We start from the raw sequence: 26,568 nt of genomic DNA, 5'->3' as shown, positions 1-26,568 counted from the left end.
TGCGTAGCCCCGGGAAAACCAGGAAGATGGTCAGTCCCCCCCCCCTTTACTTCTTTCTCAAACGGCGTCTTCACTCTTACGCAGCCCCTTCCACTTTCTCTCCTTTCAGGTTTCACAATCTGATTGTTAGCAGTTGTTAATGCTGCTGGGATTTTTAATCAAGGTTTTTTTCCGGCAGTTAATTAAAAAGTTATTTAGCAAACGGAAGGGGAGGGGGAAGTTGGACGGAAGTCCACCATCATCTCAGTCTGCTCACCCCTCACTGCACTCTTAATCACCAGGTGCCTCTGCGGCAATTTTGCTGGCCGTCGGACCCCTGGTTGAATCCAGGGGGGCTTTATGGAGCGATATCTCCTCTTTGCCTGCTCCCCCTAGTCCTGGGGGGGGGCTTCCACGAGGGGAGTGGGAATCCCGTGACACGGGTTGCGTCTGATGGCTGGGAATGATCGCCACTGAGACTGGTCTGAGCAACACGTTACAAAGCCCTTTCGTTTTCCAGCTTCTGCTATCGCGGCCATTGAATTAAACCAGAGCTGCTTTCTTCCAAACTATTTTCGTTTTTCCCCTCAAGAGCAAGACAAGGCTTTGCCGCCACCTAGTGGATGTGAAAATCTTTTTTTTGTTTTTGTTTCCAGTTTCCCCTTTCCCAACCAAAATACTGAGACTGAAGTGCCTTGCCCCCCTATGACCAAGAGGAAATTGATGGCAAAATACTGATGAATGTATCTGAAATTTGATGCATTTTACTAAACTAAATCAACCTCCAGTTTTTGAAGGCACTTCAGAGAGACTTTATAAAAGGCTTCATTTGAATGAACTGACTTTGATTGCAACTGATTTTTTCCAATGAATTGATTTAAAAATAGTAAATTGAATGAATTGATTTTGAGTGTAACTGATCGTATACTGTGTTAAAAGGACTATAATTAGACATATAGACTAAGTATCTACCTATCAGTTATAAGTTAAAGTGCATTGTGCAGGAGAAAGGGGTTAAAGGAGATCCAACTGAATGAATTGTATTAATCTAATTGTCTTTCATAAGTGTTTACAGTAGTATGAAAAAAAAATCACCAGTTTCGCCCACCGACAGTCCCAAAGAATCAAAAGACAACAACGAAGAAGACCAACATTAAAGGACTTTGAAGATTTCGAGGAAGAAGAGCAAGAGATAGACGTTGGGAAGTTCAAACCTAAAGCAGCAACAACACCAGAGAGCCTGGTCATGGCAAAAGAAAGTAGAGATTTTCTTTCATGCACACAAGATATGATCAATGATTTAAAGATATCTGTACAGAAAACGATACAAGACTCAATACAGAATTCAGAACAGAAAGCTCTCCAAAGCATAGCCAAGGTTGAGGAGAAGCTAGAGTTTAACTCTCAAGAAATAATCAAGACCAAACAGAAACAAGAGACTGTTGAGACAACAGTGAGACAACACAATTTGGAACTTCAAGAACATTCCAAATTTATTCAGGATTTTTCAGTGAAATCAGACTTCCACGAAGTGAAGCTCAGAGACAAGAATATTAAATTTCACGGGATTCCAGAACATTTTGGAAAAACCAGCCTGGAAAATGATCTTAAAGCATTTCTTCAAGAGAACTGAGTTTGATGAAGAAGACACAGAATTAGAGTATTGTTACAGAATAAACTCAGCCTTTGCCTCCAAGTATCACAAACTAAGAGATATACTCGCAAGATTTGTTCATAAAAGAACCAGAGATTTGATACTCAGTACACGAAGAGAACCATTGGAGTGGGAAGGAAACGACATACAAATATTATCTGATCTTCCAGGCAACATTTTAGCTAAAAGAATACAATGATCTAAAACAAGAATTAGTAAAAAGACAGATCAGATTTTGGTGGCTGGTTCCATATTCTCTTGAAATTTCATTTCTAAGAGGAAAGAAGGTTATACATAATCGACAAGCAGAAGAGCTGCTTGAAGAACTTAAAGCGACCAAATACCCGTCCTCTCAAGAACCCAAAGAACAAAAAGACGATCCTGGAGAATGTCCAAGTGGTCAACTTTTAAAGCAAAAACACAAAGAACAACCACCAAAGGGAACAAAAGTAGAGAAAGACAAGAAAGCAGCAGAAAAAAACAAATTGGATCAAGCGGCAGCATTATAATTTACTTTCTGGACAAAACATGGACTATACTAAAATTGTATCATTAAATATAAATGGACTCAATTCCCCCAATAAAAGAAAGAGGGTCTTCCACAGTCTAAAAAAGCAGAGTAAAGACTTTATTTGTATCCAAGAAACCCATGCTAAAAGAGACCACGAGAAAGTGCTTAAAACAAATATCTGGGTACTCCATACTTCGCTTCAGCTAATGAAAAGAAGAAAGGATTGGTCACCTATATTAATGAAAATAAATTGACAGTCAAAAGCCATCATGCAGATTCTGAGGGTCGATATCAAGTCCTTATTATGTCCGGAAGTGATGGGGTCTGTTTTACCCTAGTGAACATATATGACCTCAACGCCGTGAAGGAAACCTTTTTTGAGACTCTATTCAAACAAATAATAAACTACCACCAAGGAGAAATTATATTAGTGGGTGATTTTAACATGGTAATCAACCCCATAATAGATAAGTCACACAGTAATCTGAAGGGGAAGTTACCAAGAAACGCCTTTAATTACATGAAGGAGCTCAACTTAATTGATGTCTGGAGAACAAAGAATCCCAAAGTAAGAGATTACACGTTTTACTCAGATCGGCATGACTCACACTCCAGAATCAACATGTTCTGGATTTCGAAATCAATGCTAACAAAAATAGAATCGGTGAATATTGCTCCTAAAAAGTTATCAGATCATAACCCTATAGAGATAGTCTGGGTTCGAGGAAAAGCAGGATTAATAAGATGGAAACTGAATGACCAGATATTACGCAAGACCCCAGTCCTCGAGCAATGTAAAAAAGATATGAAATAATTTTTCTTCACAATAATACACCAGATATCTCAAGTTTTATTATTTGGGATGCAAGCAAAGCTTTTATGCGGGGTAGACTGATTGCGTTCAGTGCCAAAATTAAGAAAGATAAAGAAAAGAACCACAAAAATCTTTTGGGACAGCTGAGAGTACTAGAAAAAAGTTACCAGAATAAACCGAGCAAAAAGATATCTCAGAAAATAAAGCTGACCAAACACAAGATAGAGGCCAAAAAATTAAATATGCAAAACAAAGATTTTTTGAGAAAGCAAATAAACCTGGAAGATATCTTGCTAACCAACTTAGGCAACAGGAGATGAAGAGGAAATTTCTCGGAGTAAAAAGTAATGGAACAATATCTAACAAACAATATCTAACAATATTGAATATCTAACAAACAATATCTAACAAACAAGAGGAGATTGAAAAAATCTTTGCTGACTATTTTACAAGACTATATGCAAAAGATGAATTGCAAGAGCAAGGGCTGCAAACATATCTACAACAAGCCCGACTTACAAAAATATCAGAGGAAGACCAAGACAATCTTTTCCAAAAGGTGACTACTCAAGAAATTGTGGACACCTAAAGTAACCTAAAAAGTGACAAAGCACCAGGCCCCGATAGAATCACATCCAATTTTATAAGTTATATGAGCCACAACTTACACCTATCTTGCTATTGCTTTTTAACAAGATAGTAGCAAAAGGAAAAATTCCTACATCGTGGCAAGAGGCTCATATATCCCTGATACTAAAAGAAGGAGCTGACCCATACCTTCCGCAGGCTTACAGACCAATTTCTCTGCTAAATGTGGATTACAAATTGTTTGTTTTTATTTTAACTAAAAGACTTCAAAGGTTTATAACCAAACTAGTACATCCGGATCAAACGGAATTTATTCCCAAGAGACTTATGAGAGATAATGTGAGACTAGTCCTCAGTGCCATACAACATATAAAGTCAAAATCTATAAAGGCGGCAATGATTTTTCTTGATGAAGAAGGTGTTCGATAATGTTTCTTGGGATTTCATATTGAACACTTTAAAACAGGTTGGATGTGGAGACGCTTTCATCCAAACATACAACGCTATATATTCTACACAAAAAGCACGACTTTTAATTAACGGAATTCTCTCATCAGAATTTAAAATCGGAAAAGGGACCAGACAAGGATGTCCACTCTCTCCACTGTTATTTGATCTATCAATGGAAGTCTTGGCGAACTATATAAGACTTGACCCAAAAATCAGAGGTCTTCAAAGTGGAAATGAAGAACATAAAATCAAAAGCTATGCAGATGATGTTGTTTTAATCTGTCAAAATCAAAAGGAAACAATTACCCATTTACAACACCACATCAATAATTTTGCCAAATATTCTGGCTATAAGTTAAACAAAAACAAGACGAAGATATTGACATTCAACTTTTCAAAGGAAGAGGAGACTCAGATCTCTAAAACAACAGGATGTTAAATAACCAAAGATCCGATAAAATATCTTGGAATAAACATATAATCCCAAAATAAGATGCTATTTAAAACGAATTATGAGAGAGTCTGGGGACAAATACAAAAAAAATTTAAACAGATGGTCAAAGATGAATATTTCCTGGTTAGGAAGAATATCCACCATCAAGATGAACGTACTTCCAAGATTCAACTTCCTATTCCAATTTTTATCAATAAGCCTAACAGACAAAACGATAGAAGGCTGGCAAAGACAGTTAAACCACTTTGTTTGGAATGGGAAAAAACCAAGAGTAAGATTCAAAATATTGCAAGATGACAAGAAAAGAGGTGGATTAGCATTACCAAATCTTAAATTATATTACCAAGCAGCGTGTCTAACATGGATTACGGACTGGATTAAACAACCAAAGAACAGAAACATCACATTAGAAAGAGTTGATCTACGAGGTTTCCATAAGGCGTTATGGAACTTGAAACCCCATTCCCAAACAGGAAGAATATCAGAAGATTGTGATATTAAGCTTGCACTTCTATATGTTTGGAACAAGTATAAAAAAAGAATAAGTTCTTCCCCGCCACCAATAATGTCTCCAACGGAAGCATATCTAGACGATGCTGTGCCAAACGTGCCTTACATAACATATCAAGAACTCATGAATTCTGAAGGGGAGATCAAAAGTTTTCAAGTACTCCAAAAAGAATATAAGAATATCAACTGGCTGATGTATCTTCAATTAAGATCCTGTCTTAAACAAGATTGTCTAAAAATCTGAGATATGAGAGATCTAACAGAGTTTGAAACAATCATAACCAAGAACAATCTGAAATACGACTCAGAAACTGAACAGGTTAAAATTAACATGATAAAATGGATGCAAAACTTTGGCGAAATGATAACCATGGAAACATGGGAAAAACTGTGCACGCAAGAACTAAAATACACAGCAAGTCAGGAAGTAAAAGAAAACTGGTATAAAATGTATTACAGATGGTATATCACCCCCAATATGATTTCCCGTATGGAACAAATGAACAAGAAAGAGGGGGCATGTTGGAAATGCCGGGAGACAGACGGTTCTTTCTTTCATGTTTGGTGGACATGCCCGAAGTTACAAGTGTATTGGAAAAAGATTTGTGGCGAAATGCAGACAATGCTCAATTTAAAACTTAGTCTGGATCCAAAAACATTTCTGCTGAGTATAACACCATCAGATTTACCAGTAAAACTCAAAGACTTGTTTAAATATGCTACAACAGCAGCGAGAGTGGTGCTTGCAAGGAGATGGAGACAAAAGACCTTACCAGAAGTTGATGAATGGAAAGAAAAGATGTCAGAATATGCAAATATGGCTAAAATGACTTATTTGATGAACTCAGTTGATAAGCAATCTGTAGAGTAATTTTATGAGAAATGGCTACCATGGCATAATTATATGTCTCTAAATATTTAGACTTAGCTTTATTCTTTTTCATATGAGTAGATGCTTTCCATATTTCGATATGAGAGGGAGGGCATCTTGGCCATCTTCTGGTCACTAGGGGTGTGGAGGGGGGAGGCAGTTGTGAATTTCCTGCATTGTGCAGGGGGTTGGACTTGATGGCCCTGGTGGTCCCTTCCAACTCTATGATTCTATGATTCAAGATTATATTTGACTTACTTATATAATGAGTAATTCTTAGAGAAACGGTAGCCACAGTATATTTATAGTCCTATTCTTTTTTACGTTAGTGGCTGTCTTTCATGTTTAAGAATATACTCGATTCATTTATTTGATTTTTTTATCATCGTTTAACTGAATTAGACTAAGATGAAAATTAGTATATTGAACTAACTGTAATAAGTATAAAACCTGTTTCTTGAATGTATAATACCAACCAAAGAAAAGAAGAAAAGAGGAAGACCCAACAAGAGATGGATTGACTCAATAAAGGAAGCCACAGCCTTCAATTTGCAAGATCTGAGCAAGGCTGTCAAAGATAGGACATTTTGGAGGACTTTCATTCATAGGGTCGCCATGAGTCGGAAGCGACTTGACGGCACTTAACACACACAAAAAGAAAACACCGTCAATTGCGGACGGAAGTGAACTTTTCCTTCTTCCCTTTTTTCCTTCTGTATCCTATATAAATACAATAAAAGCATTAAAAAATTTTTTAAAGTTTTTATTTACTAAAGATATAAGCAAAAATAAGCACACTTCTTTGAGTGGAACCCAATTCTATTTCTGCTGGTTAGAAATTCCTAAGTTCAGATGAACTTTCTTATTGGCGAGATGTAATGCCCTTGACTCAGTAAAGACACAAGGGCGATACAATAAAATTACTGCAGAAGAATGAAAGTGTCCATTTTGTCCAGATCAAATAGATTCCCTCACCCACATTGTTTTAGCATGTCCACAAAATAATATTGCACGGAACAAATATATCACTCCATGGATAAAACAGCTAATGACACTTTCGGAGAAGCGGATACTGCATTATCTACAGTCAAATAGATCGGTCAATTGTGTGAGAGATGTGGCAACTTTTGTCTTTATAGTGTCATGGAAAAATTAAATTTAATTTCCCCTTTTTAAAGTGTGAAGTGGTTGATGGGTAGCCAGTGGCTGTTAAATCGAGGGAAAAGAAAGGAACCCAGTTCTGTCCACTTGCTAGAACGATGGACTCTAGACCCCATCAGTAAGCAGCTTAAAAACAAATACATTAGAGATGTCTAAATCTGTCCAGAGTGATTCATTCATCGGTAATAGGCCAGACCATTGAACCAGAAGACCTTTGCATAGACAGTGGTATAGGATGTTATTTAAAGATAATCACAAGAGCAAATTAAAAGGTCAACAGCTTGGAGATGACACCACCGTAGGGTATAGGGTTGCCAATCTCCAGGTGGGGCTTGGCGTTCTTCCAGAATTACAACTGATCTCCAGACATCAGTTAAACCAATGTCACTACATTTCATAGTCCTCAAATTACATAGCTGTCTATTGAGGACATCCCTGACTGTGAATCACAGTAATTGATAGAGTTATATTGTTTCATTTTTATTGCTAAGGTATTCTGGGAACAGAGTTTAAACGAAGTTCATACATCACATTCCTGCAGTGTCAGTATTTTGGGGACAATATGTATATATTTTAAAATGGAGAGCCAGCTCATGTTTAGACAGAAATGGGGGTGAGGGATAGCCTTTTTTTTTAAAGGATCACTGAGAGCCATTGTGTTCAGGTGAAGTAAAATGCTTAAAACAGCTCTAGGCGAGAGCCAGGCTGCTGTTCGAGGGGATTAATGTACAAACCGATAGGAGGTCGATGAATTAAAATTCTGTTGAGAGCAGAATCAAATACAAGCGCAAACCACTCGAGATAACACTTGAGGTTTGTCTTGCTGTGAGGCAATGTCAGCCTCCTTTTAGCTCATCAGTGGCGCTTCTGGGCCTGAGCAACCTGAGTGGAACCTGCTTCTGCACACTGTATTGTTCAGGCCACACCTGGAATATTGTGTGCGGTTCTGGAGGCCTCACTTCAAAAAGGATGTGGGCCGAATTAGAGATGGGAAGGCCTGGAAAAAAACTGGAAAAATTGGGGGGAAAACAGGTTTTTTTTTTGTTTTTTCCCTTTTTTTCCAAAGGCGTTTTTTTTTTCGGGAAAAAACTTGCCCTCCCATTTTTCCTTTTCCCTCCAGGCCTTCCCATCTCTAGCAATGGAGCGGGTGCAGAGGAGAATGACAAGAATGATCGGTAGCCTGGAGACCAAGCCCTACAAGGAAAGGCTGAGGGACTCATGGATGTAATCTTGAGAAGGAGGTTGAGGGGGGACATTATTGCTTTCTTGAAGTATTTGAAGGGCTGTCACTTAGAAAATAAGAACATAAGAAAAGCCTTGCTGGATCAGACCAAGGCCCATCAAGTCTAGAAGGCTGTTCACACGGTGGCCAACCAGGTGCCTCTAGGAAGCCCACAAGCAAGACGACTGCAGCAGCACCATCCTACCTGTGTTTCACAGCACCTAATATATTTGTCATGCTCCTCTGATCCTGGAGAGAACAGGTATGCATCATTATTAGAGGAGGGCAGGGAGCTGTTCCTGTCGGCAGCAGAGGATAGGACTCTCAATAATGGGTTTAAATTGCAAGAGAAAAGTTCTGGCTAGATATTAGGAATTTATTTATTTTTTACAGTAAGAGTTGGTCATCAGTGGAATCAGCTACCCCCACTGGCAGTCTGTAAGCAGAGGCTGGAAAAACACTTGCCAGGGATGCTCGAGACCAATCCTGCATTAAGCAGGGGGTTGAACTAGATGGCCTGCATGCCCCTTCTAGCTCTATGATTCTCTAGGACCTGGTTTCTGTACAGATCAGAATGTGTTCTGTGACATCATGATATAATTTCCAGCCCCATAACTGAAAGTGGTGTCACCATGTCACAGGATGCTCTAGGATTCACTCAAACCTCTATGATAAAAAGAAACTCCATAGAGTTTCTGTCAATTGCTAGAGTTTCCTTTATCACTTTTGGGGAGCCCTAGGAATCCCTGACCTGGATGGCCCAGGCTAGCCTGATCTCATCAGATCTCAGAAGCTAAGCAGATTAGTATTTGGTTAGTATTTGGATGGGAGACCACCGAGGAATACCAGGGTTGCTGTGCAGAGGAAGGCACTGGCGAACCACCTCTGTTAGTTTCTTGCCATGAAAACCCCAAAAGGGGTCGCCATAAGTCGGCTGCGACTTGCAGACACTTCATACACACACACGCACAGGAATCATCAGGAACTCTATGGTCAGAACTTCCTAAAGCCTTATCTATCTTTTTAATTCTTCTCCCCAGGACAGTAACCCCCCTGACCCCCCCCCCCGTTTTGTCCCCAGTTTCCACCTGCTGATCGTTAAGCATTGGCAGGTAAGGGCTGCAATTGCCTAGAGGTCTCCTACCATAGGTGGGCAAATGCCCCCTGCTTTGCAGTAGGAAAGTTAGAGTTGCCAGGTCCCACTTCGCCACCGGTGGGAGGTTTTTGGGGCGGAGCCTGAGGAGGAAGGGACTTGGGGAGGGGAGGGGCTTCAATGCCATAGAGTCCAATTGTCCAAGCAGCCATTTTCTCCAGCTGAACTGATCTCTATCGGCTGGAGATCAGTTGTAATAGAAGAGATCTCCAGCTAGTACCTGGAGGTTGGCAACCCTAAGAAAAGTGTTTGTGGTTTTAGTGTCACACATGGCTGAGACATAAGTGAGGATCAGCCACACCAACAAAAAAACTCCTGGCAAAATCGGAGGATACATTGACATGTTCACAGCATATGATTAACGTTCTTTATTTCAAACATCACAACTTCAAAACAGCCTTCAACTTTTTATCCAGCCCACGGACTTTCTTTTTTGACAGCTAAGCTCAGAGGCTCCCATGGAGAAGTTCTGCAGAGGCGCAATTGAGGATCTCAGTGTAGAATCTCCATTTCTTACTATTACCTTTGACCACCTGCAAGGAACTTCAACTCCATACCCTGACAAAAGCGCCAGCCAAAAAATGCAAATTGCACCCAGCTGCCTCGCCTTTGATCCTCCAATCCCTTTTCGGGTGCTTTGTCTGACCACTTCCCATTCTTGTTGTTGCAACACATGTGACCGTTATTTTACATCAGTGTTCATTTGTAAGTCTTATCCAGAAAGGCTAAAATGTGCAAGGGGAGACCCTGAAAAGAAGTTATTAGATCCCGAAAGACCAACAACAACTTTAGAAAGGGAGAATACAAAAAATGGATTGTGTTCCTTTCCCAATTAAACACATCTTTTTCTGCAAAGGGTAAATATGCAGTTTCCTAGATTTTAAGAAATAGTCTTTGTTAGATTATTTCCTCCAGAAACCAGGTCTATCCATTGATATACCTCTGCTGATTGTGTCAAACGATACAAAGAGCTAAACATTCACGGAGTCAAATTAGCTTGTTATAAAATGGAAACTTCCGAGTTCTAAATTACACAGAATTCCTCATCAGGAAAATACATAGTCAATGCTACCTGGGGAATACATCTGTATAACTCAACAGCTTGCTCATATTTCATGCTGTTACAATCTGGCCCTGGAAATAGGGTTGCCAATTTCCAGGTAATAGCTGGAGATCTCCTGCTATTACAATTTATCTCCAGCCGATAGAGATCAGATCACCTGGAGAAAATGGCCACTTTGGCAATTGGACTCTATGACATTGAAGTCCCTCCCCTCCCCAAACCCTGCCTTGTTAGGCTCCGCCTCCAAAACCTCCCTCCAGTGGCGAAGAGGGACCTGGCAACCCTACCTGCAAGTAGGGCTGTCGATTCGGTTTGTCCGAACCGAACAAACAGCCGAATTTTCCCCGATTCGGGGGTTTTCAGTTCGGATGGAACCGAACTCAAAAAAAGGAGGGAAAAGGGCGCTAGGGCTGTCAAAAAAAAAAAAATTCGGTACAGTTCGGATTCGGCCGAATTTGACCCTTGTGGGTTCGGTACGTGCCGAAGTCCGAACTTCCCCGCTTCGGATCCCCGGTAATTCGGGGGGATCCGGAGTTCGGGGGAAAATTCGGCCCCAGCGCGCCTTCAGAGGGATTCCCTGAAGGCGCGCGGGGGCCCTTTAAACTGATCTGAGCCTCCCAGCTGGGAGGCGCAGATCAGTTTAAATGACAGCCCGCGCCTCTCCAGCGGAGCCCGCTGAAGGGGGGCGGGCTGCCCTTTAAACTGACCCGCGCCTCCCAGCTGGGAGGCTCAGATCAGTTTAAAGGGCCCCCGCGCCTTTCAGCGGGCTCCCCTGAAGGGGGGCCGAATTTGCCGAATTTATTCACGAACTCCCGAACTCGCTGAATTCGGCCCCCCCGGTTGCCCGCCAGTTTTGAGTTCGGATCAGTCCGAACAAAAAATCACCGAATCAGGGGAAATTCGGTTGATTTTCAGTTCGGACCCAACCGAATTGACAGCCCTAAAGGGCGCGCCGAACTTGGCGAGTTCCGGCGGTCGCTGGATAAATTCGGCAGGTTCCGCATTCCCTGAACCTGCCTTTTCTCGCCTTTAAAGACCACCCTGCCCGGTTTCCTGGGACTCCCAGGAAACCAGGCAGGGGGGTCTTTAAACTGCTCTGCGCTGCCTGGGCAGGCAGCATGGAGCAGTTTAAACCCTCCGCCATCTTCCCGGGACTCCCAGCCCCAGCCCCAACAGCAACCGTGGGAGTGGGGGAAGGAGCCCCCCAACCCCCACTTACTGGGGAAGGGATCCAGAGAGGCGCCGCTGCCCTGCCGCCGGGCAAGCACGCCGGAAGCTGGCAAGTGGATAGGGCGGCCCGACAGGGCCACACCCGACAGGCGGGGCGTAGCAGCAACCTCAGCCCCCGTCCCGGCCTGTCTTCCACCCATCAGCTGGTCGTCGGGCCAGGATGGGGGGGGGTTAAACTGCTCTGCTCTGCCTGCCCAGGCAGTGCGGAGCAGTTTAAAGACCCCCCCTTCCCGGGACTCCCCAGCTGACAAGCACATCCCCCCCCAAGAGCAGATATACAAATCCTCCTGCAACCCAATCCTAACCACATTGCCTGAGAAGTATATTCAACTAGACCTAATCCTGAACGATTGGGCACAGAACTATAGCCTTGATGTCTTTCTTTCTAGAACCACCTGTTGACAGGTCTATTATTGGGACACGTGTTTTAGGGCAAGCAGTTTCAAATGTGGCAGTCTCGAAGAAAGTTCTTGTTTTCAGAGGCTATGAATAGCACTCCGGTGGCAAAAAAAAAGCCTCCCTGTATTGCACACATGCTAACCAAGTACGAGTATGAACAATAGCATTATCCTGGAACAATAGAAATCCTCTTAATAACCTGTCAAGGGAACGGCTTTGTGAGTTGCTGGAGAACTCGCCATATTGGCTCGTGACATTTTTCCTAGGCAGAGAGAGACGGCAAAGCATGATGCCAAATATGGGATGCAAGCCACCCAAGAAATAACATAAGAAAGGCCCTTCTGGATCAGACCAAGGTCCATCAAGTCCAGCAGTCTGTTCACACAGCTGCCAGCCAGGTGCCTCTAGGAAGCCCACAAGCAAGATGACTGCAGCAGAATTGTCCTGCCTGTGTTCTATGTGTGTGTGTGTGTTAAGTGCTGTCAAGTTGCTTCCGACTCATGGTGACCCTATGAATCAATGTCTTCCAAAATGTCCTATCTTTGACAGCCTTGTTCAGGTCTTGCAAATTGAGGGCTGTGGCTTCCTTTATTGAGTAAATCCATCTCTTGTTGAGTCTTCCTCTTTTCCTGCCCTCAACTTTTCCTAGCATGACTGTCTTTTCTAGTGACTCTTGCTTTCTCATATTGTGACCAAAATACGATAGCCTCCGTTTAGACTAAACTGAGGCTGTGTTCCATAGCACCTAATATAACAGGCATGCTCCTCTGATCCTGGAGAGAATAGGTATGCATCATGACTAGTATTCATTTGGACTAGCAGCCATAGATAGCCCTCTCCTCCATAAGAACATAAGCCCTGCTGGATCAAGTCCAGCAGCCTGTTCACACGGTGGCCAACCAGGTGCCTCGATGAAGCCCACAAACAAGACAACTGCAGCAGCACCATCCTGCTTGTGTTTCACAGCACCTAATATATTCAGCATGCTCCTCTGATCCTGGAGAGAATAGGTACTTGCACTGAGCAGATTAATGAAGGAGCACTGATGTGCCACAGGGGCTCAGCTTGTTGCCAGAAGCATGGTAGGAGGCAACACATGAAGCTGCTTTATACTGGATCAGACCATTGGTCCATTAAGATCAGTATTGCCCACTCTGACTGGCAGCCGCTCTCCAGGGTCTCAGCCAGAGGTTTTTCTCATCACCAACTACCTGACGCTGGCAACCTTTTTAAAACTGGAGATTCTAGGGAGGGTAGCTCTAGGAATGGTAAGGCCTGCAACTTATGGGGGACCTTGCCAGGAACATAACGACATCACCGCAATGTGCTGATATCACTCCCTGTGCACCTGGAAGTGACATCAGTGTGTCACCAGTCAACGCCAGGGATATTCTGGCATTTGGGCAAAACACTATGGTTTAATCATAGAGTTTCGCCCAAGTGCCAGAGCACTGCTGGCGTCATCTGGCAACATGCGGATGTCACTTCCGGGTGTATGGGGAGTGACATCAGTGCAGTGGGACACTCCAAGCCCCTCCACCCGTTTGCTGCCATTTCTCCCCTACCGGCCAGTTGAACAGTTGCGGGGGAATGCCTGCCTGGGGTGGGGATTCCCTGTCCCTGGCGAGGGTATAGCAAGCCTAAAAAATTGCTGGAAACTCTATGGTTTACCATAGAGTTTCCAGTAATTCCTAGAGCTACCCTATGTTGCTTCCAAGTTTTAACTTGAAGCGATGTAGAGCTGTTTCTGGCGGCATCCAGGAAACGTGGGGAGAGAACAAAGTGACTTCTCAAGGTTGGAAAAGATGTACATAATGAAAACGAAGCCCCAAAGAGTCAAGGGTGGGATCACCACAAAAACAACCCATGTATAAAAGGCCTGTGAATATGAATGAATGTCAGAAAATGAGAGAATCAAAAACAGATCAAAGAATCTGGAGATCATCTAGTCCAATATTGCTATTAAGAGCCATTCTAACATACCAGACAGTCTGGATCACCCACGCTTCAACCCCCCTCCTTTTTTAAGCGAGAGGATTTTTATTTTCACTTTTGTCATTCTATTGGGGAAATATTGCCAAAACCTATAGACAGAAACAGTTCTAGCAAAGGACATGCTGTTCTCTCATCTGCGACCTTTTCTGAGCAAACAATAAATAAATAAACGAGTAAAGAACAAAGCCCTGAACACTGGGGTTTCTTCTGTGAACACTCCTTATGACTTGGGGAATAACGCCAAATCTTTCAAGACCTGACAGCAGTTGAAGTTAAAACATCCGGCGTTTGTGCATGCAAATGAAAAAAAAGAAAGAAAAACCAAATTCTTCAGTTTGCGGAAAAAGCTTTGCAGTCTTATGTCTGAGGCACCAAAATGCAAATTGGCAAAGGTTTGTTTGGGATTAGGCTTCTTAAAGTGTCTGAATACTTGGGGGGGAGGTGTTTACTGATATTCAGCGGATGAAGCCATCACTCTAATGCTTAAAAGGTAAAGGTAGTCCCCTGTGCAAGCACTGGGTCATTTCTGACCCATGGGGTGATGCCACATCCCGACATTTACTAGGCAGACTATATTTACGGGGTGGTTTGCCATTGCCTTCCCCGGTCATCTTCACTTTACCCCCAGAAAGCCGGGTACTCATTTGACCGACCTCAGAAGGATGGAAGGCTGGGTCAACCTTGAGCCAACTACCTGAAACCGACTTCCGTTGGGATCGAAGTCAAGTCGTGAAAACCTGGATGTGATGTCATCATGTCAGGAAATGCTCTGGAATTCTCCAATGCTCCAAGGTATATCATAGTTTTGGGGGGATTCCAGAGCATCACCTAATATACTGATATCACTTCCATGTTTTCATCTGAAAATGACGTCGACAGCGAGTGTGATGTGATTCTTCTGCTCCTTGCCCCACCTCCAAATCTCCTGGGGTCGCTAGGTGATGTCCTGGTTACCCTACCTCAATTAGTGCCCCCCATTTATCTCTCATCGCTCAATTATGGAAGCCTTGAGATGGCTCATTCACACATGCATCTCCAACATTGGTTGACTGGAGTCAGAAGTAATGGCTTCCACGCGTGAATGTGCCATAACAGATACAGCACCACAGAACAGGAACTTCACCTTGATTCACCTGAGGCATATATCGAGGGATGTACACAGGCGTGAACAGATCTAAAGAGGGGCCGAGCTGCCAAAAAACATTCCACTTTGGAACGCGATCAAACCTGTCTTGTTTCCCTCGGTTCCAAAATCAGACTTTGGATTTCAAGCCTCGTGATTCAAGTTCTTGCAGACGAAAACCGACACACAATATTTTTTTTTGCAAAAAATCTGCCGAACAGCAATCCAAAATGCCAAATTCAAACCACGTGACATTTCCCATGTCATTTTTTTCTCCATTCCCCTGTCATCGCCAGGCAACTGAGTGTGGCAACCGAGCTGGTCTGATGCTGCCTGATTCTTTCTTCGCCATCCTTCTTCCTCTATCCTTCCATGCTCATGCCAAGAGTTCTCCATCTGTCTACCATGCACTGCGCCACCAATATGGGATTGGCCAGGGGCCCAAAGAAGCTTGCAGATGGTTTTTCCTCCAGCAAACAAAGCACAGGATATTGTGTTGTCAACAGCAAGTCCAACTCAGCAGTGATGAGAAGGGCCAGACTCGAATACATGGAGCTGCTTTATACTAACCCTGTTGGTGCATTGACCCATGGTGTGTGCATATAGGGGGGGGGGGAGTCAGAAAGCATGCTGCCCACACCTCCTACTCCACACAATCACCGAATTGTCTACATGGTGCAAATGTGCAAAGAGCCAGCGTGGTGTAGTGGTTAAGAAAGGTAGTGTGGAGTGGTGGACTTTAATCTGGAGAATGGGGTTTGAGTCCCTACTCCTCCACATGAGCGGCAGATGCTAATCTGGTGAACCGGGTTGGTTTCCCCACTCCTCCACGTGAAGCCAGCTGGGTGACCTTGGGCTAGTCACACTTTCTCAGCCCCACCTACCTCACTGGGTGTCTGTTGTGGGGAGGGGAAGGGAAGGTGATTGTAAGCCGGTTTGATTCTTCCATAAGTGGGAGAGAAAGTCGGCATATAAAAACCAACTCTCTTTCTCCTTCTCCTCCTTCAAAGGAAGTGCCCGCACCTATCCCCTCTCCCATGATCAGCAATGCTGCTTTCCAAACATTGTCAATCACAGCAAGGGGGCATGCAAGTGGGCCCTTCTTCCATGCATTTGCGCCATGCATAAAACTCAGTGATCCCATGGAGGCAGGAGATGGCCATCGCACTCATGCCCAGCCTCCCTCCATATGTGGTGAGTCAATGTGCAGATTGGGTTGTCTGCACAGGGCCATAAAGGGCGGACATTGGTCTGTTTGGGTCAGTATTGTCTACTCTGACTGGATCAGCTCCCTGGGGTCGCAGGTGGAGGTTTTTCGCATCGTCTACTACCTGGTCCTTCTGGGGATTGAACCCAGGGCATTCTGCAAGCAAAGGAGAAGGTCTACCACTGACTCACGGCATCTCCTCTACTTGTAAGAGTGAATCTTTTGACAGATGCCAGAGATCATTGATGAATGGTGGCCAGTTTCTACAGGGAGGGGAGATTCACTGACCTTGTTACAAAAAATATGGTTAGCATCAAGGGTACATGAAACTCTTTTTAAAAAAAACCATAACAATATCCACTGCTTGCTTCTGAGTAAAACTGCTTAGGACCAGGCCCTTCAGTTACCTCTCATAATTTTTATCCTGTTATTCTTCCAAAAACAAACAAACATGTACACCATTCTCTCTTCCCACATTTTGTCCTCATGGAAACCCTGTTAGGTCAGTTAAGGCAAGAGGAAGAGGTAGAAGAAGAGGAAGAAAAAGAAAAAGAAGAAGAACAGCTGGTTTTTATATGTTAACTTTCTCTGCCTCTTAAGGGAGACTCAAACTGGCTTACAATCACCTTCCCTTCCCCTCCCCACAACAGACACCCTGTGAAGTAGGTGGGGCTGAGAGAGCTCTACCAGAGCTGTAACTTGCCCTAGGTCATCCAGCTGGCTTAGTGCGGAGGAGTGCGGAGAAGCAAGCCTAAGGTCCTCCAGGACTGCACATCAAGTTAGCATTTGAACCCAGATCTCCACCCCCCCAGCATCCTCGTCCATGACTCTAACCGCTACCTTCCCAAGACTCCCTGAACATACTGTTCAACTGTGGTGAGCTTCAAGACCAGATTCGGCCAGTCTCGACACACCTCTCGTTAGGACAAAAGTTCAAATGCAGCAGCAGTGTCTGAAATACCATCAGGCCAAAAGTCATCAGGCTAGACCGAACCCTAAGATATAGAGCAGCTAGAGCAAGCTAGAGTACAAAAGAAACTTGGAAACCCCAAACTGAGTTCCTTGTCCACTTTTAAAGACAAAAGGGTAGGAAAGTTGGGGCAGAGGCTTCAAGAGGGGAGGGGCTGTGGCTCAGTGGCAGAGCATCTGCTTGGCATGCAAAAGGCCCCAGGTTCAATCCCCAGCATCTCCAGTTAAAGGGACTAGGCAGGTAGGTGATGTGAAAGACCTCTGCCTGAGAGCCTGGAGAGCAGCTGCCGGTCTGAGTAGTCAATACTGACTGTGAGGGACCTTCAGTATAAGGCAGCTTCATGTGTTCATGAGAGGAATCTCAGCACCCACTAGAGTTAAGAAATACCTGGAGATTGTGGGGGTGGAGCCTGAGTAGGGCAGGGTTTAGGGAGGGGAGGGACTTCAATGCCATCGAGTCCAATTGCCAAAGTGGCCATTTTCTCCAGGGGAATTGATCTTGATCGGCTGGAGATCCGTTGGAATAGTAGGAGATCTCCACCCACCACCTGGAGGCTGGCAACCCTAAACATAAGCCAAACCTTCTATACGCACATTATTTGGTCTGGGCCCATTCACACATTATGTTTGTAAGAGTGTGCCTTCCAATGTGAACTGTGAATACAAAACAAACCCCCAAAAGCACACACTAACATGCAGGGGATCAGGATTGGACTGCAGTTTCTTTCTTGTTGCAAAGCTGGATCAGCTACCACGTGTTATGTTTGAAACAGCCCCACGTTGTAGCATTTACTGCTGAAAAACACAACATGCTGACAGCCAGTATGCTACAGGTGAAATATCAGTATAATAATTGATAAACATTTCCCTGGGAACTGACAACTGGGGAAGATGTTGGCTCATTAGCAAAGATTTCTTTCCAAGTGAAGTCAGACAGAATTGATTCTGACATTTCTCTCCCATCTCCCTATAAAGCTGTTGCCTGGAATCCCTACTCTTCAACAGTTCAGTAATCTTAGTTATTAATTGGCTTCATTTATACCCCCATCCCCCAGAAAGTGGCTTACATAATTCTCCTCTCCTCCCTTTTATCCTCACCACAACCCTGTGAGGTAGATTAACCTGAAAGTATGTGACTGGCCCAAAGTCACCCAGCAAGCTTTCATGGCAGAGTGGGGATTCGAACCTGGGTCTCCCAGATCCTCGTATAACACTCTAACCACTACACCACGCTGGCTCTCAGTCTTCGACAATGTAAAATCTCTCAACGTCTTGCCTTTCTCCCTCCTGAAGCTCAAAGCGGCAAAACATATCATGATCCTCCAAAGGTTGCTATCTAGCACTGAGCAGACGTCAAACTATTTAGCGTCTACCTATTATATTTTCAACCTAGCCTCCCTCTCCAAGGAACAACAAGTTAGCACATGAATTGCCTTATACTAAATCAGCCCCTATTTTTAAGACATTTGGTCCATCAAAGCCATTAATGTCTACTTAGACTGCCAGCGGCTCTCCAGGGTCTCAGGCAGAGGTCTTTTACATTTGATTCTTCCTTAAAGTGGTAGAGAAAGTCGACATATAAAAACCAACTCTTCTTCTTAACTGGAGATGCCAGGGATCAAACCTGGGACCTTCTGCATGCTGAGGAGAAGCTCCACCACTGAGCACAGCCCCTCTCTTAAGTGGCACACGGGGTTCCCACTGGATCCTCAGAACAACCCTGCGAGGAAGGTTAGGATGAAAAGGAATGACTGGCCGAGGATTGCCCAGTGAACTTCATGACAGTGTGGGGACTTGAACCCAAGTCTCCCAGCACCCAGTTTGATACTCTAGCCATTAGACACCCTAGCTTTCCAGCAAAGATGCTACACTAGATAGCTGCAGACCTTAGCTGACCAACTATCACTTTTAAAAACCCACCATCATTCAACATTTATTTTTATTTATTTGGGGGAGGGGGAACATTAGAAAATAAGAAAGGCCCTGCTGGATCAGACCAAGGTGCATCAAGTCCAGCAGTCTGTTCACACAGTGGCCAACCAGGTGCCTCTAGGAAGCCCCCAAACAAGACAACTGCAGCAGCATCACCCTGCCTGTCTTCCACAGCACCTAATATAATAGGCACGCTCCTCTGATCCTCGAGAGAATAGACATGCATCATGACTAGTATCTATTTTTACTAGTAGCGAAATAGCCCTCCCCTCCATGAACATGTCCACTCCCCTCTTCAAGCTTTCCAAGTTGGCAGCCATCACCACATCCTGGGGCAGGGAGTTCCACAATTTAACTATGTGTTGTGTGAATGAATAAATATTCCCTTTTATCTGTTTTGAATCTCTCACCCTCCAGCTTCAGCAGATCACCCCACGTTCTAGTATTATGAGAGAGGGAGAAAAGCTTCTCCCTATCCACTCTCTCCAAACCATGCATAATTTTAAAGACCTCTATCATGTCTCCCCTTGGCCGCCTTCTTTCCAAGCTAAACAGCCCTAAGTGTTTCAACCGCTCCTCATAGGGCAGTTGCTCTAGCCCCCTGATCATTTTGGTTGCTCTTTTCTGCACCTTCTCAAGCTCTGCAATATCCCTTTTTAGGTGTGGTGACCAGAACTGGAGAAATTACCCTGTCTCTTCCACAGCAAAGTATGCAGAACAGCGTGAACAGCTGATAAACAAATCACACACACACAACAGATCTCAACCATCTAATCAAGAAGCCAGCAAAAAATGGGTTGCCTAGCATCTATCCTCAAGTGCCCCCAAAATCTCTCCTTCAAAGTTCTGCTTGGAAAGGTTTTCTAAAAACCAGATTGTGGCTCAGTGGAAGAGCCTCTGCTTGGCACGCAGGTGGGCCCAGGTTCAACCCCTGGCATCTTCAGTTAAAAGGTCTAAGAAGTAGGTGCTGTGAAAGACCTCTGCCTGAGACCCTGGAGAGCCGCTGCCAGTCTGAGTAGTAGAAGAAGAAGAGTTGGTTCTTATATGCCGATTTCCTTTACCACTTAAGGGAGAATCAAACCAGCTTACAATCACTTTCCCTTCCCCTCCCCACAACAGACACCCTGGGAGGTAGATGGAGCTGAGAGAGCTCTAAGAGAACTGTGACTAGCCCAAGGTCACCCAGCTGGCTTCATGTGTAGGAGTGGGGAAACCAACCAGGTTCACCAGATTAGAGTCCACCACTCATGTGGAGGAGTGGGGAATTAAACCCGGTTCTCCAGATCAGACTCCACCTCTCCAAACCACCGCTCTTAACCACTACAGCACGCTGGCTCTCACTGCTCTTGATGGACCAAGGGTCTGATTCAGGATAAGGCAGCTTCATGTGTGTTTAGGTTTGGTGCTTCTCTGACATAATCTGGCAGACCATTCTACAACGATGGGAGCAGCCACTGCAGATGCCTGAAACTTGGCAGCAGGACCACACAAGGATCCTGCTGTACTGAAAAAAAAGGGCTTCCTAGGTACATGTGAGCAGAGACCATCCTTGAAGTACACAGGTCTCAGACTCTCCAAAGAGCTCAGACTCTCCAAAGCTCATATCCTGTAAAATCTTGTTGGTCTCTGAAGTGTTACTGGTCTCGAATTGAGTTGTTCTACTGCAGATAACACAGCTACACTGAAACTATCTCCATTCAGAATGAGGAAGGAGAAGAAGAGTTGGTTTATATATGCCAACTTTCTCTACCACTTAAGGAAGAATCAAACTGGCTTACAATCACCTTCCCTTCCCCTCCCCACAACAGACAGCCTGTGAGGTAGGTGGGGCTGAGAGAGCTGTGACTAGCCCAAGGTCACCCAGCTGGCTTCATGTGGAGGAGTGGAGAAATAAAATCCAGCTCATCAGATTAGCCTTTGCCGCTCATGTGGAAGAGTGAGGAATCAAACCTGGTTCTCCAGATCAGAGTCCACCTCCCCAAACCACCGCTCTGAAACCACTTCACCACACTGGCTCTCCGTGCTTGGAGAATGTGTATGAATTCATGCTCTAAAGATTGCACATTTTGTGTCGACATGATTGGGTGAACAAAAGGTAGATCATGGATTTTATTCTTGTTCGCGGCATGGCCAGGACATGGAAATAAGAAAAAAGTTTCAGAGAGCAGGCCCCTGGAACCGTTCTCCGGGTACATCTAGCACATGAATGCTTATTCCCTCATATGAATGTGAGATCCAGAAATGACTTGCAAGTTGCAGGCATGCCCTTCTCTCTGAAACGCACTAGGCTTTTCAACTGAGTGATAAAACATGCAGAATGCAACGGCTGAATCAGCCCGAAGATGCTGGGAAGTGTTAAATTTCTCAGTCCGTACAGAGGAGTTAATCATACCCGGCTTAATAACCAAACTCTTCATGGGTGAGACAACCAGTAAAAGCATTTTAAGAGCCTCCCTGCCTTTTAATGACAGTTTCTTCTTTGCGCAAAGCCCAAGCTTACTTTTAATCTGCCAAAAGCTGTCGGCTGGTGCAGCCCAACACGATTCTTTGGAAGTAAGCGCCACTGAACTCAATGGGACTGACTTTCACATAAACATGTAGCACAAACTATCAGGATTTGGTGGAAACGATACATAACTCACTAGGAGAAGGGGCGACACGTTGCCTAAGGGGTCAGACTTGGTCCAGGGAGCCATGGGTTCAAATCTCTATTTGGTCGCAATGTTTAATGAGCAGTGACTCTTTTCAGCATGTTCTGAATGGTTACGTTTATGCCTTCTTGAAGGTACACATGAACACATGAAGCTGCCTTATACAGAATCAGACCCTTGGTCCATCAAAGTCAGTATTGTCTACACAGACCGGCGGAGGCTCTCCAGGGTCTCAGGCAGGGGTCTTTCACATCATCTACTTGCCCAGTCCCTTTAACTGGACATGCCGGGGATTGAACCTGGGACCTTCTGCATGCCAAGCAGCTGCTCTACCACTGAGCCACAACCCCTCCCCAGGATTGCTGTGAAGATGAAATAGAGAATTTACACAACACCGAGCTATTTTGGAAGACAGGCAGTATAAATATTGACTAAATATATATTTTTAATATTTATTTAATTCATTTCTATCCCCACCTTTCTCCCTGGTGGGGAGAAAGTGCCTGGACACCCATTCTCTCCTCCAGTTCATATACACAACAACCCTGCAAGGTCGGTTAGCCTGAGAGAGAGTGAGGCTGGCTCAGGCCGCCCAGTGACCTTCCACAGCGGAGCGGGGATTCGAACTTGGCTCTCCCAGGTACCAGTCGGAACCGCTACATCACTCCGGCTAGGTGGGGATCCAACCCACAGACAGATGTGGAGGGGAAGGGCTGTGGCTCAGCGGCAGAGCCTCTGCTTGACATGCAGAAGGTCCCAGGTTCAATCCCCGGCATCTCCAGTTAAAGGAACCAGGCAAGTAGGTGATGTGAAAGACCTCAGCCTGAGACCCTGGAGAGCTTAGGGGAGGGGCTGTGGCTCAGTAGTGAAGCATCTGCTTGGCATGTAGAAGGTCCCAGGTTCAATCCCTGGCCTCTCCAGTTAAAGGGACTAGGCAGGTACGTGATGTGAAAGACCTGTGCCTTAGAACCTGGAAAGCCATGGAGAGGGGCTGTGGCTCAGTAGTAAAGCATCTACTTGGCATGCAGAAGGTCCCAGGTTCAATCCACGGCATCACCAATTAAAGGGACCAGGCAAGTAGGTGATGTGAAACAACTGTGCCTGAGAACCTGGAAAGCCATGGACAGGGACTGTGGCTCAGTGGTAGAGCATCTGCTTGGCATACAGAAGGTCCCAAGTTCAGTCCCTGGCATCTCCAGTTAAAGGGACTAGGCAGGTAGGTGACGTGAAAGACCCCTGCCCGAGAGCCGCTGCCGGTCCGAGTAGACAATCCTGACTGGGACGGAGCAAGGGTCTCATTCAGTAGAAGGCAGCTTCATGGGTCCATGCGTCCATGCATGCACAGGATGGACGATTCTCCCCCTTGCCCGACGTGCGATCCCTCCCCCTCCCCCCCCCCCGCGACCCCCCAACGGCGGGACCCCCGCGTACCTCCTCCGTTCTTGTAGCAGAGGTAAGGGAACCTCCAGACGTTGGCCAGGTCGACGGAGAAGCCGATGACGGAGAGGAGGAAGTCGATCTTCTTGCCCCAGGTCTCCCGGGGGGGCTCGGCGGCGGCGGCGGCGGCGTCGGGGCCCCCGTAGCGCGGGCTGCCGGGCTCCAGGAGGCGGCTGCTGGTGTACTGGACGCCGTTCTGCTCCTTGACCAGGAGGAGCTCCACGTCCTTGGCGGGGGAGGCCGGCCGCTCGGAGCCCTCCCGGGCCGTCGAGGAGCGCCTCCGCTCCGGCACCGTCTGGGGCTGGGTCATCCTCGCCCGGAGCCTGGGGGTGGGGGGCGGGAAAGAGGCGAGAGGGAGCCCGGAGCGGCTGGGCTCGGCGGGAGGGCGACGCGCGAGTAGGGGGCGAGGCTGGCCGGGCGGGGAAGCGGCGCCCCCACCCCCCTCCGACGGCCCGGCCGCCCCGTCCGGCAGCGCAGCGCCAAGACGCGCCGGCGAGCAGAGGGGCTTGGCTGCTTGGGGCTTGGCTGCTTGGGGCCGGCCCTTGGCTGCCGGAGCCTCGCCTCCCGGACGGGGCGGCCCCTTCCCCCGACGGGGCGGTTTCGCCCTCCCCGCTTGGCCCCTCGCCGCAATCCGGGAGCCACCTGAGCCGTTCGCCGCTCTTGGCGGCCGTCGGGCGCGCAGGTGGAGGCGGACGGCGGGGACGCGCGCCAAGCGGCGTCGGGATGCCCAGGCAGGAATGAATGAGTGGTCCTTCCCCGCCCGGGGACTAGGGTTGCCAGGTCCCTCTTTGCCAACGGCGGGAGGTTTGGGGGGCGGAGCCTGAGGAGGGAGGGAGGGAGGGGTTTGGGGAGGGGAGAGACTTTTAAAAAAAATAATATTTTTTTTATTATTATTTTTCCAAAATTATTAGTCACATAATATTGTCGAAGGCTTTCACGGTCAGAGTTCGTCGGTTCTGGTAGGTGATCCGGGCTGTGTGCCCGTGGTCAATGCCAAGACCACGGTCACACAGCCCGGGTCACCTACAAGAAGCAATTAATCACATAGTTTAACAATGACATAAACAGTAAAAAAGTAAAAACAAGTAAGTAATTGGTTCTTGTAGGTTATCCGGGCTGGGTGACCGTGGTCTTGGACTTTTCTTTCCTGACGTTTCGCCAGCAACTGTGGCAGGCATCTTCAGAGTAGTCAATACAAATAGGTAACATTGTTAAAAAGTTTATATATAATAAAAAAATGTTGATGACTTCCCCTACACCTCCCTTCATCTTGTGATGAATTAGTAATCCCTTTTGCACTGAATTCTAATCCTAATACTATTGTTAATATCTATTGATCTCTTTGACATTTATATTTTTCAAGGTTTTTGGGGCGGAGCCTGAAGAGGGCGGGGTTTGGGGAGGGGAGAGACTTTGATGCCATAGAGTCCAATGGCCAAAGCGGCCATTGTCTCCAGGTGAACTGATCTATGTTGGCTGGAGATCAGTTGTCAGAGCTAGTACCTGGAGATCTCCAACTAGTACCTGGAGGTTGGCAACCTCACTTCCCTGGGACCCCCCCCCCAAATCTTCAGGAATTCCCCAGCCAGGAGTTGGCAAGTCTAGTCCCTGGTAGGGTTGCTAGCTGGAGATCTCCTGCTATTACAACAGACCTCCTACCGATAGAGATCAGTTCACCTGGAGAAAATGGCCGCTTTGGCAATTGGACTCTATGGCATTGAAGTCCCTCCCCTCCCCAAACCCCACCCTCCTAAGGTGCCGCCCCAAAAACCTCCCGCCGGTGGCAAAGAGGGACCTGGCAACCCTACTGTGGAGGGCAGGGTATAATGCCATAGAGCCCCACCCTCCAAAGCAGTCATTTTCTCCAATGGAACTGATCTCTGTATACTGGAGATGAGTTGTAATTCTGGGAGCTCCCCAGGCCTCACAGAAAGGTTGGCAACCCTACCAGGTGTTCCTTACACCACAGTAGGGTTGCCAACCTCCAGGTAGTGGCTGGAGAGCTCCTGCTATTACAACTGATCTCCAGGCAACAGAGGGAAAATGGCCACTTTGAAAGGCGGATCCTATGGGATTATACCCCACTGAAGTCCCTCCCCTCCCCAAACCCCATCTTCCTCAGGCTCCACCCCCAAAATCTCCACATATTTACCAACCTGGAGCTGGCAACCGTACACCACACAGATCCAACCTAGCCATCCCAGGACAACCAAACTGGTTCTATCTGTGACTGGTGCACCCCTGGAATTTTGTCACCCTTATGTTTCTCCTATCCCCACCTCCAGCAGCTGGGAGCACGATAAGAGGTTGGTTATCAGATTCACTACTTCCTGGTCGTGGGCTTGAATCACTCTTGGATTCCAATTTGACTAATTCAGAAAAGCAAGAGTCAAGTCCAGCGGCACCATAAAGACCAATCAGATTTCCTGTGTATAAGCTTCGGAAAGTCCAAGTTCCCTTCATGTCTGATGAAGAGAGCTTTGATTCTTGAAAGGAGGGGCCATGGCTCAGTGGCAGAGCATCTGCTTGGCATGCAGAAGGTCCCAGTTTAAATCCCTGGCATCTCCAGTTAAAGGGACTAGGCAAGTAGGTGATGTGAAAGACCTCTACCTGAGACCCTGGAGAGCTGCTGCCAGTCTGTGTAGACAATACTTTTTTTTTTAATACTGAGGTTTTTTTAATCTGATTTTTTATCTTCTCTAGGTCAGTTTTCTTTTCCCTCTTCTCCATGTGCTTCTTTTCTCTTCCCTTATCTCTCTGTAGCTGGAAGACAGCAATAGTCTATAAGAAAGTGGGACATTGCACAAGGAAGTCCTGTTTTCCTCCTTTCTTTTGTCCCACTGATAATATGTCAAGTTCTGCAAGCTTTTTATTTGCGACAATGTGCAACTCTGCAAAAAAACAAAAACAAAAAACCCCAAACAAACAAACAAAAACTTCTTTTCGTTTCAGAACATGATCCCATCCTGTCTTTTGTCTCCAGATAAATAGCTGCAGTTGTGGCTGGTATGAGATACCTTGGATAAAGTCAACCGTCTACCCACGAAAACCACCCCCCATTCAGGTCCTAGTCTACATGCACGCAGTTACTATGTGCTAAGATTTAAAGTTAAATCAAGTTTCTTAGCATGCACAATTCCAGAGAAGTAGCTGTGTTAGTCTGTTGCAGCACTAACTAACTAACTAACTAACTAA

At 45.7% G+C, this 26,568-nt stretch overlaps 1 protein-coding gene across 1 annotated transcript in view; it reads right to left on the bottom strand.

Annotated features, from left to right (window-relative positions):
• The window catches only part of SLC6A2 (solute carrier family 6 member 2), a 58,736-nt gene extending 35,053 nt beyond the window's left edge, over window positions 1-23,683 (bottom strand). Inside the window, exon 1 of the mRNA XM_056862379.1 lies at window positions 23,368-23,683. Coding sequence (XP_056718357.1) covers window positions 23,368-23,683 — 316 coding nt within the window. The remainder of the gene's footprint in view (window positions 1-23,367) is intronic.
• Between the last annotated feature and the right edge of the window lie 2,885 nt (window positions 23,684-26,568).

Source organism: Euleptes europaea, chromosome 17 (assembly GCF_029931775.1).
Source record: "Euleptes europaea isolate rEulEur1 chromosome 17, rEulEur1.hap1, whole genome shotgun sequence".
Taxonomy (NCBI): Eukaryota; Metazoa; Chordata; class Lepidosauria; order Squamata; family Sphaerodactylidae; genus Euleptes; species Euleptes europaea.
Note: the sequence above shows the minus strand (reverse complement) of the source record. Positions and strands in the feature narration are given on the sequence as shown.